This window comes from Trachurus japonicus, chromosome 20, assembly GCF_045865225.1.
Source record: "Trachurus japonicus isolate A0001 chromosome 20, Traja_1.0".
In the NCBI taxonomy this organism is placed as follows: domain Eukaryota; kingdom Metazoa; phylum Chordata; class Actinopteri; order Carangiformes; family Carangidae; genus Trachurus; species Trachurus japonicus.
Window position 1 is genome coordinate 11,518,034 of NC_140926.1, and position 18,979 is coordinate 11,537,012.

Genomic DNA, 18,979 nt, shown 5'->3' on the forward strand with positions numbered 1-18,979 from the left:
CTCGTCTCCTCCCCTCCGGTCCCGGTCGACATCCACAGGCGCAGGAGAGAGAGGGGGGAATAAGTGCCCTGTGGCATCTGGTGTATCCACAATCTGCATAACAAAGACTCCCTGATCTTAATTGGAGATAATCAAATAGCGTGTATATATGCAGCCTATATAGCCTACATAAAGTTATTTTTATTCAGAAATGGTTTCATGGACATATCGTCATTTGTTATTTTATAGTCCACAATTCAAACCGAAAAACACAATTAGAGCTTGAATTAAAAAATAACAACAATAATAGAGTCAGCATGGGGCATCCTCGTGTCTATAGGACCAGTGTGAGAAACTTAAATGGAAGATGATTTCCCACATGACACGTGGCGGTCACAACCATTTTCCTTTATATGTTTCCTGACTTTCTCTAAAACAGGCAGTTTTAATTATCGCCGTGTTTTAGATAAAGCAAATATATAGGTCAAATAAAAATGATATGACACGTGCTATTTACAGGCTGCTGCTGCTGCACGATCCAAGTTATTATTGAATTAATCGTGCGTGTAATTCCTATTTGTGTCAAGTGTTTTAAGGTGAAAGCCTGTTTGCTCCTTTTCAACAGCGCTGGAACCTGTTTGATAAAACTTTTCTATGGATTTTTTTTTTTTCGGTCACCGTGCAAATGTTATTCTATGTCTTTTATGTAAATCACTGTGCAGCACCTTGGTAAACTTTTATGTTTTGAAAATGTGCTATATAAATAAAGTGGAATGGATTGGATAATGTCAAATATTAATCTATAATTTATGTGTAATCTCTTTATTTTGTGGTGTAATATGTAAACTAATTATGTTATAGGACAAATGTATTCTACGCAAAGTGCACATGCTGGTCAGTGAAGATGTGGACTTATTTAGGTCATAGAAGTGGTTAGCGGGTAACACTGTTTACAGAACCCATGGCTGTATTTTATGTGATGAGGGCAAAAAGGCAATAAGCACGTATTGTGTCAAAGAGAATAGAAACCAGGATTCCCGAAGGGAGAGAGACACGCAGTGTTCAGGACGAAACAAGCCTTGGCTGTCTGTTCCTCCCTGCATCTCCCAAGCTGGGCACAGAGTTATTCCCCCGAGGAACTGGACCTCAGCGAGCGGCCCCTCCCCTCACTCCACTCTGTTGCATCCATGAAGCTCCACATGCTCCACGTATCAACGCTGTCATACACAATCAGACACGTGAAAAGCCACTTTTAGCAGCAAACACAGCGATAAGAAAGTTGACGTGCAGGTTCTAGTTGTATTCAAAGCGACGAGAAGCTCAGATGAGAGGTGCTACACTGGGGCTACACTGGAGATAACTGGGCAGCCTTACGCGCACGCACACACACAGTGATCCCTCATGGCCTGTTTCAACTGCATCCATAAGCAACTTGTGCAGTGGCTTTTCATGCTTTTTCATAGCTAGAAAATGATTGACACTACAGGTAGTCTGCTGTAATTATAACTTTTAATTATCGCTAAGGGACTTTTACGCACAGTCACTGTAATTGGAAGGTATTAAAAATAGAAACGTTTCTTTAGTAGTGCGCGCACACACTATGTAGGCTATAAATATGTATTACCTATACCAGCACGTTGGTTGGGGTAACGCCGAGGTAACACCAATGGTATTAAACGTTCACTGGGCGGTCTGTAAATAAGTAAACAGGCCTAAAGTTGTGGAGATGAGCATGCCCAGTCTTGAGTATGGCTCAATCGCGCTCAACACTCAGCACTGCCCGTGAAGAACAGGCCACAGGGGATTCACGTGTTTTATAGATAACAAAGACGGAACATAACGCTGAGGGTGTTGAAAAAAAAAAGGCTCAGGGGCGAAACACAATAACCAGTCAAAACAGCCTCCTGTAGGCCTACTGCTAATTCAAACAATTAGCCTATATATTATACTGCACAGTCACATTATTTGGTTAGCGTTGTGGGTGGTGGCCTCAGCCCACGTTTCCTCTGCTTCCGATGCAGCCTATGCGCAACTGTGTGTGTGCGTTAATGAGGTGTGCACGTGCGTTCAGATTGCTGCGTGTCTTTCATTGCATGCGCGTGAGTGTTTGTGTGCGTGCGTGCCTGCGTGCTGTCTACCATGAGATTCTACATACAGCCTGTGTGTGTGTGTGTGTGTGTGTGTGTGTGTGTGTGTGTGTGTGTGTGTGCGTGTGTGCGCACATGGCAAACGCACGTGCATGTGAACGTTTACAGGATATTGTACGTGACACCAGACACAAAAAAGAATTCCTCAAAATTAAATCGCCATTAATGTGACTGCGTTGTGTTCAGTAATCCCACAATAGCCCAGATTCCTGCTCCCACTATTTATAAAAAAAAGCAACATTTACAGTAATAATTTATGCATGTACAAATGCTAGAATATTTACAATTGTTGCATCCAAAATGTCTTTTTAAAATCACCTTTTTTAACGGTAGCCTAGACCTTGACTGGGTGATTCAAGCTGTTCTGGCTTTAACCTACGCCGTCTAGAAATTCTTATGGGAAAAGCAACCCTGACTCTGCACTTTCAGCTTCCAGCCCAATCACTATTCACGTTGTTTTACCGGGGTGAGAAGCAGGCTACAGTTTAACAGGGATTCACTGGTTTGGTATGACTCTGCTAAATTCACATTAACTTCAATGCGTTCGAGTTTCGGTATTTGCATTTTTTTTAATTTAACCTACAAGTATTAACGACTGCATGCGTATATAAACATATTCACAGGGTTACACTCTGCAGTACAACATATTTGAAATGATTTTGCGCACGCACACACAATCTGGTGTAAAGGGAAAAGGTAGGCTATAAAAAACATTGGGAAAGAGGATTAATTCATTACGGTGTGGCCAGACCTATGAATAAAAGCATGCATGCATGGTCTGAGCAAATAATGTATAAGTAGGTCAGTCTATATGCAACCAACGAGGAAAAATTCATATGGAGGAAAAGCCAAAGCCAACAAAAGCAGATGAGTTGAGCCTTTTGGTCAGGGCAGCAGCCTGAACGTGGAAAAGCAGCTCTCCAAGTGTAAAAAGCAAAATGTCTTTGTTTAAGCTGCGCTGACTTCACTCACACACACACACACACGCACGCACACACACATCATGGACCCGTCTAAAATACCCGGAGAGTGGGGTAATTTTACCAGCACACAATCGATTGCATATAGAAGCCCCACCGCATGCATTTTGATGTGGACCGAGGGGGGAAACAGCAAAAATACATTCCAGTCTTATCGTGATACTTCTCGGGCTCAGGTTACCTACTCCGCTTGTAGCAGCCACTATGAGCCGAGGTGAATTTTTATCAGCTCTTTATGCGGCTACTGAAATATGAACTTGTCATAACTGCATTATTTACTCAAACAGCACAGACTGTGGGCTCAATTGTAAAACTATTGTAATGGTTACTGGGTGGGTTGGGGAGGGGGGGGGGCTGAATATCCATTTTTATTGCATCACCTGTCAGCGGCGTCCAATGGGCGTCGACTCTGAGGGCATTAATTGATGAAGGTGTCTCCAGACTGGCGCACCTCCCCTCTCTGTCATTTTATTTGTGGCTCAACCAGCAGCCAGAATAGCAGCTGCATTTTAGCTCTTATTCTGTTTCTCCCTGTCTCTGACTCTCTCTCTCTCTCTTTCTCCCTCCCCTCCCCTCCACGCTCACAACTCCCTCTCCCTCCCTCCCTCCCTCCCCCCTCTCTCTCTCCCTCTCTCTCTCTCTCTCTCTCTCTCTTCTCCCTGTTTTATTCCTCTGGCTGAAGCAGTGGTGTACACCTACCCCTCGTCCTGCTGCCGTCCAGAGGGGAGTGGAGCCGGCAGAGGCAGGTAGCAGCAGCCCCGGCTTGGTGGACGCATCCGTCGCATTCCTCCACCATGCCGGACCGGGGCAAGAGGCGACGAGTGGATGCTGTCGGCTCATTCAACCTATTAGGCACCGGCAGCTCCATTTAACTCCGCATGTCAAAGTTTACATTTTCATGACGCAGCAGCAGCATCAGCAGTGTGGATGGATTAAAGGTATGAGCAGGATGTCTTGAGCTCGCGACCCCATGCCATTTAGTGGTTAAATCCATAACAGCCTATACTGAGAGTGACTACATGGATTAATACATTGGAGCGGATATATAAAAGATGGGAGACCTGGAGTGTGGTTTTGAGGAAATGCAAGGAGTGAGGTTGGGATACCTGCTCATCAAAGGCAAGCAAATGTTTGCTTTGTCTCAGGTCTTCACCGACCTGCTCAAGAACATCCCTCGGACCACGGTGCACAAGCGCATGGACCACCTGAAAGTAAAGAAGCACCACTGCGACCTGGAGGAGCTGCGGAAGCTCAAAGCAATAAACTCTATAGCTTTCCACGCCGCTAAATGCACTCTCATATCGCGGGAGGACGTGGAGGCTCTGTATTTCTCCTGCAAGACTGAGCGGGTGTTGAAGTCCAACAAAAGGAAAGCGAAAGCGGTGTGTTCCCCCGGGGATGTTGACGCGTCCTCGGGGCTCCTCCGTGCCGACGCCGAGCTGTGGAAGGAAAAAGTTTGGTTTAGTTTGCACGGTGTCCCGGAGACTCTGACACTTCACAACAAAACGGGCAGGCGCAGAGAGCTGACTCCTTGCCTTACCGACTCCAAACTACCTCAATTTTACCACAAATCCAATGGACGAGAGTACCGGTCGGCGACTAAGTCCAGTCACAAACACTTTAAAAACTATGAAACAGCTAAAATAACAGGGAACCGCGTTACTTTGAGCCAAAGGCACTCGATTTTCCGGAGCGCGGTGAGCCGGCAGCCGGTGGTGCTTCAGTCCGCCATAGCTGCTCAGTCCAGGCTCTCTCGCTCAGCCGGCGACCTACTTCACAAAAGGAAGAGGAGGCGCGAGGGGGGCGGCGGCAGCAGGGACAGCGCGAGGCACTCGTGGAGCAGGAGCAGACACGCGCACCACCACGCACCACCGGTGCTGCTGGTGCAGCCCAAATCATCCGGTAGTCACGGGACCTCTTACGGCGCATTCAGCCTCGGTCCAGACTTCTACCTTGACCCCAGACCTCACCACCATCACCACCACCAGCACCACCACCACCATCATCACCACCACCACGAACCCACTCTCCCGGAGAGTTACAGCAGCGACACCGAGTCCAGCACCTACTCGGACCGGGTGTACCCCGACTCGGACTTTGGGTCCGGTTTCTCCACCAGCAGCAACTCCGGGAGCTCCGAGGAGGAAGAGGAGGGCGAGGGCGAGGACGAAGATGACACTCAGTCAGAGAGTTCAGAGGTCAGCTCGGAGGAGGAAGAGAGCTCCTCTCAGTCCGACTCCAGCTCGGTCTCGAGCCGGGTTTCGGTCCAGAGCATCCGGTTCAGACGGGCCCGGGTGGGTTCTCTCGCCAAGAGCCTCAGCACTAGTAAAGCACCTTTGGTCCTGCAGCCCACGTTTCACTACAACAACCAGCCACAACACGAGAAACAATACAGGACACTGTGCCAGGTGGCCCCTCCACACACAGGGGACAGCAGGCACGAGAAACGGCAAAAATGTGAATTTATTTGTAGTGAAACCAGGAAGGACTTGGGACCTTTACAGCCACCAAAATTTAACTCAGTCGTTGTGGGGGAAAGCTTTTTCACCGAGTCCAAAGGGGAGAAGGCGGCTGACGCTGATCCAAGCAGGACTGACCCGCTGGAGCTGAGCTCTTATTCACCGGGACTCAACCGGTGTAAGGCCTTTCAGTCTACACGCAGGGCATCGGGGTATCCCACCAAATGCCCCCCGGGACTGAGTGCACACTGTGACCAGGACAAAGACGCCAAGCTCCTGAAATGTACTGAGAAAAGAGAGGGGAAAGCCACCAGCCACAAACAACTGCCCAGCCCCCTGAAAAAAATAAAGACCGAGGCGGAGGAGCCCTGTGTGACCGCCGCTCCCTACTCGGACAGCGGCAGGACAGCCAGGACGCCCCCCTTCAACCTCCACAATGTGAAAGTTAAAGTGGAGGAAAGCTGTGATGAGTATGAATACCAGAACCAGGCCACTGTAGTCAAGTGTAAAGGAGACAAGGCAGAAAGCAGCAGCAGCAGCAGCAGCAGCAGCAGCAGCCAGTATCCCAGTGGAGCTATCAAACAAGGAGAGTTTTTCAACAGCGGGATTAAAGCCACAGAGAGGAGCCCTGATGTGGCCCCCAGGTCCCCGTGTATTCCCCAGGAATGCAGGAGCAGCCAGGACACCCACGCCCCGTGCACCGAGGAGGGGGAGCACAGGAACAGAAACTGTCGGGCACCGGCGCTGGGGAGCAAGAAACCCCGAGTTTCCAGGATCCAAACAAAACAAAACGTGCCCAGGGTCAACAAGGCTGCATCTTCCTGCTCCTCTTCTTCTTCTTCCTCCTCCTCCTCCTCATCATCATCATCCTCCTGCTCTTCTTCTTCATCATCATCATCATCATCATCTTCTTCTTCTTCTCGCCCCGTGGGCAGCGAGGAGACATCCACGGAGGATTTACCGAGCAGCAGACGCAAACGCAGCAGCGCCAGCAGCAGCTCTGTAGTCCTATCGCCTGCAAAAATGCCTTTCAGCCTGATGGCAAATTTCCCGTCGCCGCCGTCGCTGGTTGTTGGCAGCGACGGGGATTTGTGCCCCGCTTACTCCCTGAACTCACTGAGGGGCCCCGGGCCTCCCCCTCCGTCCCACCCCGTGTGGAGGTGGCAGCCAGGCGGCCAGATTCTCCCTCCCCCACACGCTCAGAAAACTAGGAAATACTGAACAGAACAACAAAAGCCCCCACGGTGTCCATCTCCCAACATTATTGTAGCCAGAGTCTTAACGTGAAGTCCACCAAAATTGCTCCAAACTTTACCGGTGTGTTACTATTTTGTTTTCGCCCCCCACGTTTTTTTTTTCTTTTTTTTTTTCTGTGAATGGATTTACATTCCGCCTTGTTTTGAAGTTTGATCGAGGGAAACCTACAAGATCCACATCCAGATCCTGATCCCCCCTTTTGGAGCCTCAGAAAACGCCCACAGGACTGTGAGACACCGCTCGTGGATTTATGCTTAAAAAAAAAAATTCTGTTTAAAAATAAGCTATCAGTCCTAAGCAATATGTTAGGTTCTCATCCATGTGTTTACTTGATTTTTTTTCTTTTTCTTTTCTCAACTCGACTGTTTCTTCCTAGCTTTTCTATGCTCGACCTGTTGGATTGTATATGGTGCCAGGGTTTCAGTGGTTTGTGCTTTTGTCTGACAGAGGAAAGGGGTTAAAAAACGAAGGAGAAGAAGAAGAAGAAATCGCAGCATTCCTTGGGATGAGGCTACTCTTAATCTAAACTGGAGCCGAGAGGAAGTTTGACTTGGTAAAACCCAAAACAAAACAAAAAGAGTCAGGGTTCCCCAATCTGTGCCACTTCTTGGTGGGTTACATTTTATATAGCCTATCAAAGCTGTGTTTTCTTTCATGACTGCTTGGCCACTACTGGCCCACGTGTCCAAGTGTTCAGAATGATTAAAATGGGTTTATTAATGTCTATCTATACATGCTCACAGTGAAGCCTTTATTAGATTTGACAGGAATTTATTCCTGGTGGTTGTGGGTTTCTTTTTTAGAGTGCTTGTGATCTGGTTTTCAGTCTTGTTTTTCCTTCTGCGGAGTATTTCCTGGTTTGCAAATGTGTGTGATTGTGCACAGACGCAGGCCCAGACACAACACAGGCCTTATGTACAGACAATCAAAAAAAAAAAAGAAGAACAAAAAAAAAAAGAATAAGGCTCAGTCCTTCATAGCACGTTAGGTCCCACGACAGACTCGACTCGTGTACCTTCAGGTCCACGTGGCCACCGATTTCCCTCTGCACATCATATTTTATGCCAGAGGACTGGGGTCTGTGTTTGCGTTCAGAGCACGAAGGTGAAGTCAGGAAAATGCAAAACACAGACATATTGACAATGTCCAAGATATGGCTGCCAGTGGGATATGAATCAGGAGTCACCGTTGGGGGGTGGTGGGTGTGGGTGGGGGGGTGGGGTGGGCAGCACCAAAACAGCGTGAAAACACCTTCTAGCTACACTGGCTACTCAGAAACAATGCGACAAAGCACAAGTGATAGGCTTAAATGCATTGCACTTTTGATACTGTTGGGGGTCTTGTTTCAGCTTTAGGGTTTTTCTGACGAGCCTGTGAAATGATGTCAGATGGATGCTGATAGGAAATTTAAAAATAAAAATAAAAAGACTTACGATGAGACAGTTGAATTTGGATGTATAGAGAAAAAAAAGGCCAAACTGCCTGGTTTTCCTGCTCTTTGATATGTGCTGTATTAAGGATTCACCCAAACATATAGGATGTTTTTCTGATTTCCTATTATTTAATAATATGCTTATTACCATGAAGCCAGTGGTGTCCCCCCCCCCTTTTTTTTGGTTGGAGTCAATTGTTTTGATCTGAGCTGGAAAAACGTCATTTATTTCCAATTATTGGCTGAAAACACCCAAAATATAATTTCCTTTTTTTTTCTTCTTTTCTTTTTTTTGAAATATTGCTTTCCTTTTGTCAATAGGTCCCCATCTCACTTTGCATTAATGTAGCCTTTTGAATATGGCCGCTCAGTGAATGTACCCCAGGTAGATTTAATACATTTAGCTGTAGCTCCTCCACGACTTCATCGTGTACATGAAAGACGAAGTAAATCAAGCGGTGGAAGCTGCAGCTACATGTTAGGGATTTTAAGGAAATGTGTAGATGTTTTTAATGGCAGTGCAGGACGCGCTCTGCTAATTGGCAGGCTTTTCTGTCGGCGACAAAGAGAGGCCCAGCTTATGGCGAGCCAGATCACAACAAACCCAAAGCCCGTGAATGATGTCAGCCTCCTCACAAGCACAGCAAAGGGTGCATTCATTCAGAGGATTGTAGGAACTATTTAATGGGTGAAAAAAAGAGGAAAATGTACAAAAAAAAGAAGCTCTGGTTAAATCAGTGTGGATACATATGGTAGATGTTTAGCCATGTTATTAAAGCACCACTCTGCAGCCATGAAGCCCCAAACTCACCATGGGCCTTATTCCATGAGGCTGGAGCAACAATTCAAACTTGAACTTATATATTCTCAGCCTGTTCACCGGCTATTTTCTGAAGCTATGACACAAGCTGGTGTATGAGCAGGCTAGCAGTAAAAAAAAAAAAAATGGAGGGGGTTGCACAGGGTTGAGAGAGGGGAGGGGGTCGCTGTGTTGCAAGAGCGAAGCTTTCAACCTTTAATCCGCATGTCAAAAGCATAGGCTGCACGGCATAGGAAGAAGAGGAATAGCCTGTGCCCAAAGCTGTGCGAGGTTTTGCCCCCCTGACGCACCAGCCTATTCTCACGCAGCGCTCACAATGCGCGGCTGAGGGACGGGGATGGTGGTAATGGCCTGTTGGGAGGGCCTTTCCACCATTAAGACAAATAGCTCTCTGACAGTGACGCTATCAATGTAAACAATTGCATCGTGCAGCAGCAGCAGCAGCAGCTAGAGACTGCGTGCACCCCCCCCCCCCCTCACACACACACCCCTCCCACCACCACCTCCTCCTCCTCCTTCTCTTCCCCACTGCCCTGCCCTCCTCATTCACTCATTTACTTCGCTGTTTTGATACAATACTTGAGGTCAGGTTTTTGACATGGAATTTGAAGTCACTGGTTGTTTATATGAGACTGAATATTTATTTTTGTGAATTTTCTGGGGTTTCTTGTATATTGATTTTTTGTTGTTGTTGTGAATATATATATAGTACAGCTGCACTCGAAATGGAAACTTGAACGGTGGATTTCTGAAGCACTTTCCCTTTCTTTTTTTTTCTTTTTTTTAATTATGAAGCATTCATTAAACGCGACTGAGTGTCATTGTCAGACTCTTTTCTCTTTCTTTTTGAAATGGACGATCATTTGTTGTTAATTTGATTTAATGGTGGGGAAACTGGTCTGGGGTTTGCGTTAGGACAGAGTTATGAAAACAAAGAAATGAAGTCATTTTAAACTTTCCTTATGAGGTTTCCTTTTTCTCTTTTATTGTCTTTCATTTTGGGGACACAGCTGCTTTTCATCTTTAAAATGTCATACACAAGTATAAAATGTCCTCAGCCCTTCAATTTACTCTGTACAATTAATTGTCATAAATGTTTAAAAACATTAGACCTATAGTGAAATAAACAGATTTTATTTTGTCCTGAGGCAGAGTCCTCAGATTTGAAAAGAAAGACTTTAAATGGATTTACAGTGGTGCTTATCCACACTGTGGGCAGTCTAAACTAACAATAGAGCTAATGATGACTGGTGGTAAATATCAGATCTTCAGTTTGGTCAGACTGTTACAGTAGAGAGGGATTCCCTACCCCGGTATGTGTGTGTGTGACGGAAGAAGTGGTAGGCCTGCGGAGCCTGCAATAATAACAAGAGGCAAACCGCAGACATTTACGCATGCAGCATTTCCAACCACTGCGCATGAGGTGGTGCGAACTCACTCGGGTTTTATACTTGGAGCAGAGAGAAACCTCAATAAGCTGGACTAAACAACGCTCCCGCAGGGACACAGAACCTTTGAGCAACTCGTAAAACAAACAGCACTGCTGCCTGCATGTATCCACAGCACAGGAAGCAGTGTGTGTGTGTGTAAGTGTGTGTTTAAGTGTGTGTGTGCGCAGAGATTGGGGCCAACTTGTCGAATAAAGCATCATTATTACCCTCGATAAACAACGAGACAAGAATAAAAGCAAAATTACAGGAATGGCCCACATAACCCATAGTGCACTGCTGGCATAGGAGGATAAAACACATTAAAATAAACTAACACTCCACAGCCACATCAGAGGTGCGCACCCCAACTCGCCCAAAGGCTCCTCGCCTGTCAGGATAGAGAGTGCAGGTCAGAACCGAGCAACTTCTCCGAGAAGCTTTGACCAGACTTGCCCTTCGCTCAATCTGCCACGTTTGACTTGATGTTTCCCTGATTAATGAGACTGCGGTGTATCGCCCAGGCCCAAGCCCCGAGGTTGATAAGGGGAGCCGGGGCTGGCAGGGCTGTCTGGCCCCGGCTCGGCTGCTGCTGCTGCTGCTGCTGCTGCTGCTGCTGCTGCTGCTGCTGCAGGAGCCTGAAGGGGCCGCGTACTGGGAGCAGGGACAAGCCATTATACTGCTGCTGGCGTTTCAGGGTTAAATTCCAGTGCGGATTGGGAACCAGTAGACTGTAACTTCTATAGAATAACAATAGAAAGAATACGCGAAAAAGGGGGAACAAAACAGTCGTCAACACAAGTCGGTTTTTTACTAAAAATAAATAAATAAAGTTTCCTAAAGAGCTGGCTTGTTGCAGTCAAACGACATTTGTCGCTCGCTGCACGATTGGAGACGAAGTTGTGGCTAATGCTGACGGACACATGCCGCGTTAGGGTCAGCACTTTGCATTGATCTTTGAGACAATTAAATACATGGAGGCCGGTGAAAGCTGTCAGGACGTTTTTATGTTGAATCCTTCAACTGTAAAGTATTCGCCTGCACTGGCCACTTCACACGAGGTCACTCGCGAGCTCATAATATTTTGATGTGAGATATGAATAAACAAAACCAATCTCTTGACGGTTTGGGAGCTATTAGGGGAGAATTTGTAAAAGATTTGTGTGTGTTATGCAGCATTAAATGCATCAACAACTTCTTAGCCCCAGCCTTTTTTCCTTGCAGCTCTCTCTCTCTGATTGTGACCGGTGGTGGAGACAGGAGGGTCTGGGGGTCTGGGGGAGCAGCAGAGCCCCTGAAAAGGCTCTGTCTGCATGATAAAAAACGGAGCTGCTGCTCGAGCCTGAGATTAAACTGCACAAGGGCGAAACTGTCAGGTTGAAAGTACAAAGTTTTTCATTGCTATTTATTTATTTAATTTTTTTTCCTGCTTTAGTTTGGTAACCTCGTAACGTGCAACATGTAGCCTATACAGTGAAGCTGCTGGTGACTTTCTGATTCCTTCTGAATGGAAACTAAAATTAAAAATAATGTTGAAATACTGCAAAAATAATAATAATAAAAAAATCGCATAATTGTGGTGGGAAAACAATGTTAAAACCAGAATAATTATTAAATAATATATATTATAAACAACATTTTGGTAAATTATAACTGACACTATATGAGGCACACAGAGCGAAATTTGCATTACAAACTGAACAGCTTATAAATTATCATTCTGGACACAACACACTACACACCCAGTCTGCCTGCAACTAATCCAGCGCATGTACTATAAACTCAATAATTATGTGAGCTCCCACTGTGTTGCACACTAGAAAGTGAGGAAATTATATCTCCACTTATTGTAGTGGACTTCAAAATAAAAGCTCGCTCATCTATTGAAGTGGAATACCAGGCCCCGTGACCTCTGCAGAGAGCGCAGCTTCTGTTTAAAGTGTAAACCAAACTTTTCCCACCGACAAAACTTGGTGTAATGTGATGGCTCCTCCATGTGCTGTGCTGAACTGAACTGGGCTGAGCAGACTATATATACTCTGTGTGGCCCACGTGCTTTTCCCTCCCTTTAACATGATTTTATACAAGTTAGATGTGAGAAACTGTGTGGACTGCAGTCACAATAAAACGTCCTCTTCTCTCTGAATCCGGTATTAATATTCTGACCTACGCGGGTTATGAGCTACTGGCGCTTTCACACTTCAGCATTAGTGGAGGTGCACAGACTTTAACTAGACTTAAACGGAGTTAGAGTTACACCAAGGAGCATCTACTGACAGCAGCGGAGCCACGGTTGGTTTACTGTTCGCTGTGATAAGATTATCATTTGTTTTTGCAGCTGTAATTTCATTCAAATTAACTCCCTCAACTAAAAGGACCCCCAAACGACTCCGTTCACACACTATGAGCGTGTTACTTTCACATGTTTCAATATCTGATGACTGACAATCAAAGATGCCAGAAATTCTTAGATATGCACGCATTGAGAAAGTAGTACAAAGGTCAGGGACTCGTAATATTCATATGACCCAGCAGCCATTACATAAAACGAGGCACTAATCAGAAGTAGCCTCGATGATTTTAATAACGCTATAACAATGGATTAGATATGATTCTCTCATACTTGAATCTAGTGGAGCTACTGTCACTGTGGCCGCGATGGTTTAACATGAAGTGGGACACAGCGGGGGAAACAGCGCTGCTTCAGCTGGGTCTTTACCCGGCATCCTCCTGCACAGAGCCGGGGCAGCAGGGAGGGGTGGCGGGCTGTCTGGAGAGGAGAGGAGAGGAGAGGAGAGGGGAACAACGATGCTGCTGCTAAAACTTTTCCTTCTTTAAAGTCCCATTCAAACACTGAATGGTGTTGCCCAATAGAAAAGTAGGTCTTATGAATTATGTATTAGTGTCTCATATAGGAATCTGGAAATATACATGTATATTATTTAGTAATTTTACGGTTAAACTGTGGGACACGTGTTTCCTGCTTATGACAATGTGCAGCTGAAATTTACTCTCTGCAACAAAAAAGATAATATATTCATTTAAAAAAGTGTTCTGTCATTTAATATTTACCTTTTATTTTTATTGCCACAATAATATATTTTTTATTATCATTGCTGTTGTGGTTCCTTGGATAACAATGGGCTTATAATAATAGTAATTATCATAGTAATGCCAGTATTATTATGTGATTTGTAGAGTGCATGATGAACAAAAACAACATGCTTATTTATAAAATGATAATCACTTTACTAAGTTTAGCCCATATCTTTGTCCACGTGACTCAAATTTCACGTTCGTAGTCTGTGTGTGTAAATCAAATTGAAATAACTCCCGGGTTAATAACTGACCTAAATCGCTTGAAAACACACTTCGAAAAGACACATGGAGTCCACAGAGCTGAATTCTCGTGGATTTCCCGTGCCAGAGGAACTGCGTGGGGGGAGGAAGGGGAAAACCAGCACCAGAGGGCTTCTGCTCCGTCATGGAGCTCAACTCCATTTGTAAAGGCTTTTCTGCGGACAGGAGAGAGCCAGATGTAGCCTAATGTTGAATGGAGCATGGAGACTCGAGCAAACTTTTAACATACAATTCAATCAGTTATCAACAAGCCCCGTTCAATGACAGTGCATGGGCCTGGGGTGTGTAGCCATAAGCCCGGTGCTTCAGAGTGGGACGGAGTGGAGCGAGCCAGCGTTTATGCCAACAGGCCACATGCATGAGTCTCTGCTCATTCAGCCTGTTATCCTGCGACTTACCAACATACCAACATATCTGAAGGGCTCTCATTCCTCAAACCTAAAGAAGCCATTCTCCTCTGTTTTCTGCTGGCGGCCTATATGGATTTCACGAAGCCTAGGGCTCCATATTAAAGGTCTATGAATTATTCATATATTTAAGAATAGGACATAATTTATAGATGCGTATGAAACTATTTATACATTTCTAAAAAAAAAAATTAAGAAAGCGTTTACAGCCTCTAAAACTGGTGCATTTGTAAAGATGGTTATCTCTTCAAATTTTTTATTTGTTTGTACAACTAAAAGCATAATAATTATAAAAATACAGGTTTATGCAAATCTAAAATATATATATATAAAATGTCTATCAATGTGACAGAAAATGTAGAAATGAAGTCCAGAAATTCAGCACAAAATCTATTTGTTGTAGTGATTTATACCGGTCCACATCTTAAAAATCAGCTGGAGTTAAAGTTTGACTTTGATGTAAAATTTGAAAAAGTTCAGCAAACACCATGACTATTACACACTGTTATTGTTTATTATCATTATTTAGTCTCTTCTAGATTTTCCCATTTCCAATAAAAAATAAAATAAAAATTTAAAACAGTCCCAAGAATGACATAATGAATTTGATATCTATTAACGGTTTACTTATGAAGGCCTTTTCTAAAATAATTTAATAAACTTATTTCAGCCTTTAACTTAAGCCCACCTCCACTCATACACATTACAGGAAAGTGTCCGAGAACTACTTCTAATGAATAAACTATATTAATGGCGATTTCAAAAGCACATTCTGCTGTTTATTTCTTTATATTTGATGTAATTAGCTGTAACACACATGCAGCTCTGCAGTTATTGAGCGTTGGAACGTCAGAATAATTAAATTTCTAAAGATACAGATCAGCTGATTGAAATGATCAGCAGAAAACTAATATCTGGACACTGGTTCCCTTTATAAACTGACAGGTCAGTGGAGAACATTACACACTATAGGGGGATTTGAACAGGCCACAAGCAGCGGTGACCTTTGACCCCTCATACCAGGGACTTAGAACAAGGGACCCAGGCTGGACTGGAGGATAAAAGCCACTAACACACACACAGACACACAACATAGAACCTATACTACAGTGCGCTAAACACACCGATAAAATGTAAAAAATGTATAATAGTTGTATATAAAATAAAAAATCCTCATCCTCTTATTGCAAAAATGCTGAAACTAAATTATCCAAGTTTCTAGCAGCAACCTACATGTGCTCAGGCCACAGCTTGTTGGCTATTGATCAGAATGTCAGAGCCGTTGCCCTTTGCCTAAGTCGACAGATATTCTCACCTATAGGATCCAATATGTCAGACGTCAGACGGATGAGAAGAGAACCAGCCTATTGCTTTGCTGCAGGGTAAACGTAAGGCAGACAGGAGACAAGATGTGTCAGAAGCGGATTTGAGTGGAGGAGCTTCCTTTCTTCTCCTCTTCAAGAGAAGTTTCTTAAATTGGGTGGGTGAGAAATATAATAGGACACTTTTGGGGCTGTCTGGGCCTCTGCCAGATAAGGTTTCAGCCAGCGTTTTTCACCCACTTCTTTACATTTGGTCTTCAGGATGTGGGACAAAGGGGAAAGCTGGACTCATTGTAACTACCTCCTTATTTAGGCCTCAGTCTGCTGTTTAGGCAGGAGGTGTATTCTCATTCAAATAATAAAAGAAAAATCATGAGAACTTTCCTTTAAGGATCATTTATTTATAATACTACCCAGTAAACTTTCTGGTGCATTTAATTTCTTATCACTTTTTACTGAATGATTGGTCTATTGCTCTGGCTTGTAGAATTAAAATATGCTATATTTTCCATTATGAGTTTACAGAGACACAACCTTTATTTCTACCACTAATGAGCATTCATATTTGCATTAAGACTTGTAATGGGGTTTTCTATATATACTTCACAAAGTTAGTTTTTGTTTCGTTATTTAGGGCAACTTTGGATTTTTCGTAGTATCATGGGAATATTATTTTTATGTAAACTGTTGCTATTTTTTTGATTTTCCAAATTTTTATTTCCTTATGTCACAAAAGTCAATTTTTCATGTTTGCATCTCCCTATTTTTTTTTTTTTTTTTCCCTAAAGACGCTGTTGTCAAACAGGAGGCTGCTCCCGGGGACGCACTTCTAACTAGATCTGCCTGTTACAGTAGATCCTTGTTAATTATTTGGCCTGATCAAGGATTGTTTGGAGTGTAATCTGAGCTCCTTCAGCCTCAGGGAAAACGGTGACAGAGAGCTGTCAAACAGCTTTTAAATAAGATGTTTAACTATAACACGTTTAAGCACAGCGGTGTCTCATGAGGCAGCCTTACAGGAAAGACTTTGTCTTCATTTTAAAGAGGCACAATTTATGCTTCAGGATACAAAAATCACTCTAAACCTGTGTGTCCTAATAGACATTGAAATAGTGCATTGTATCTCCCACCTCCTTTTAAGCTTAATTGCATATTAATTAACAAGAATTTAATTTGATTGTTAAATTGTGCATTAACACTATGTCTCTGTACTGTTTTGCAGGTATTCATCCTCCTCTGACCTTTCAAACATGGACCTGGAACAACTTCTGGTTTTATCACAAACTCTCCAATAACTGTGTCTGCAGGCCTCTTCTATCAATGTGTGAATTAGTGAATGTTAGTGGACAAAGAGCAGGTACAGAGAGTCTTAGGGGTGAGCAACAATTATCAGTATCTAATCTGTGCTGCAGACAAATGTCCCTTGAACAAGTTGTTTCCACAAAGAGAAGAATCAGGCTCTGTTCTGCTTTTAGAGAGGAAGCACAGGTCTGAGGAGCTTTGGATGAGGGCGTTCATTCATTTTCATTTAACTGCCCAAAAGCCTCATTAAATGAGGAGCAAAGCAACAAGGATCAAATGATCAAATGACCTTCTATTAATACTGAGACACATGGCTTCAGTTTTAGAATTAAATCATACTTTTATAGCCATTCTTTTATAATCCATCACCAGAAGCAGCTACTGGCTACAGTAAAGTTGTTTCAAGGTGAAATAGAAAAATGAAAGATGTGTCTGACAAACTGTAGAAAAGTACCCAACTTACTGAAGAATATACTGCAATAAAAAGCAGACTGAAACACATGAAGAATATATTTATGTTTTAAAATATAAATCCACTGAAACAAAACCAGATACATCCCACTTATCTCATCATTTCCTTTAAAAAAGTTCTTTCTACATTTTTACTTCACTTTTCTTGATATGCTGGTTGAAGCTGTCTCTTTTTCTGATGTCCAAACTCAACAGGACCGAATAATGATTTAGTTTTACTCCCATTTTGGCAGAATGATGCAGTACTTTCTTCTCTTGGACTGACTTTATCAAAAGATGACTTTTATTTAGCACAATCATCTTCAAATATCTAAATGCTACATCAGGATGATTTATGAACAAAAAGGTCTGAACACACATTTTAGATTATGATAAGTCAAGTTTCACTCAAAGTCCCAGAAAACTGTTGAATGAACAGGCCATGTGAGACCTCAGTGGTCAACACCTGAGCCTTCTTTAGCCAAATATATCTTATCAATTGGCAAATTGTTTTCTGGAACAGAATTGTTTGATTGTTGTTTCAGAGTTAGTGGGGTTGTATCGGAGGGATTTGTGTGTCCTGTATTCATTTCTGCCTCTTGTTCTCACACTTGGATGAAATAACACTGAAAAATGAATCACCAAACCAACCGCCTCCACAAAACTGCTTCATAAAACATTAATTGATTCAAGAGAAAAAAAAGATGTGGTTAATTTTTAATATAGATAAAGACTGGGTCTGGTGAAATCAGGCCTAATTATTTTGAGGATGAATGTACTAAATTATGTATTTGAATTTGTAGAACGTCAGAAAAGACAAGATGAAAGGACCATGGTTGAGGGTTTGTGTTTCTCCAGACAACCAAAACGAAGTGAGTAAGAAAAGAGGGAAATCTTGTCAGCATGATCAGAACAAACCATGATCTGTCAGGTGAAGTCATCATTTAATCTTATTAGAAGCCTCAATAACTTTATTACGAGACGAGGAGATGACTGAAAAAGTTGGATAGACAGAGCTCTAATCAGAAACTCAGAATCATACAACACCGCTTCATTTTTGCAGGAAATGGAAATGAAATGTGTTATATCGATATTTAGTGAGGTCTTTATCTATAATTCTCTCGAATAAAGTTTGATGACAGCTGATGAACTCGTTAAAATGATGTGAATAAAAGCTGTTTTGGAGCAGATCTGTCGGTTGTTTTTCCTCCTCTACCTGTTTTCTGACCTGATAAACTCATTGAGACAGTATCTGTTTTGTGTATCGCTCCACCTCAAGCGACTTGACAGTCTACCGGAGTCAGCTGCGTCTCCTGTCTCGGGCGGACTGCGTGTCCTCGGTAGGAGCGCAGACTGCAGGCGCTTACATAACGCCTCGCCTCGTTTATTACCGCTCTCTCCGTTACGCAGCGCCGTAACGCGCATCCAGCGGCGTCTTCATTCAAAGATTTCGTTGAGTTGATCGGGTGTTGATTGCATCGCCGCGTGCGCGCAGTGAGGACACGGCACGCGCTTAACGAAATAAGCAGGTTATTCTTGTTAAGTAGGCCTGAGGTGAGATTTACGCACCGTCACGACCACGGCGCTTCATATTGTCGTTTAGGCTTTGGGAAGAAAATGCTTCTGGAAGTGTGATC

At 43.6% G+C, this 18,979-nt stretch overlaps 1 protein-coding gene across 1 annotated transcript; it reads left to right on the forward strand.

Moving 5' to 3' along the window:
• The first annotated feature begins 3,527 nt into the window (after positions 1-3,527).
• skida1 (SKI/DACH domain containing 1) lies at positions 3,528-9,893 on the forward strand. Its single transcript, XM_085763244.1, has one exon. It carries the CDS (start codon positions 4,159-4,161, stop codon positions 6,784-6,786), a length of 2,628 nt encoding a protein of 875 aa, XP_085619370.1. The 5' UTR covers positions 3,528-4,158; the 3' UTR covers positions 6,787-9,893.
• The last annotated feature ends 9,086 nt before the right edge of the window (positions 9,894-18,979 follow it).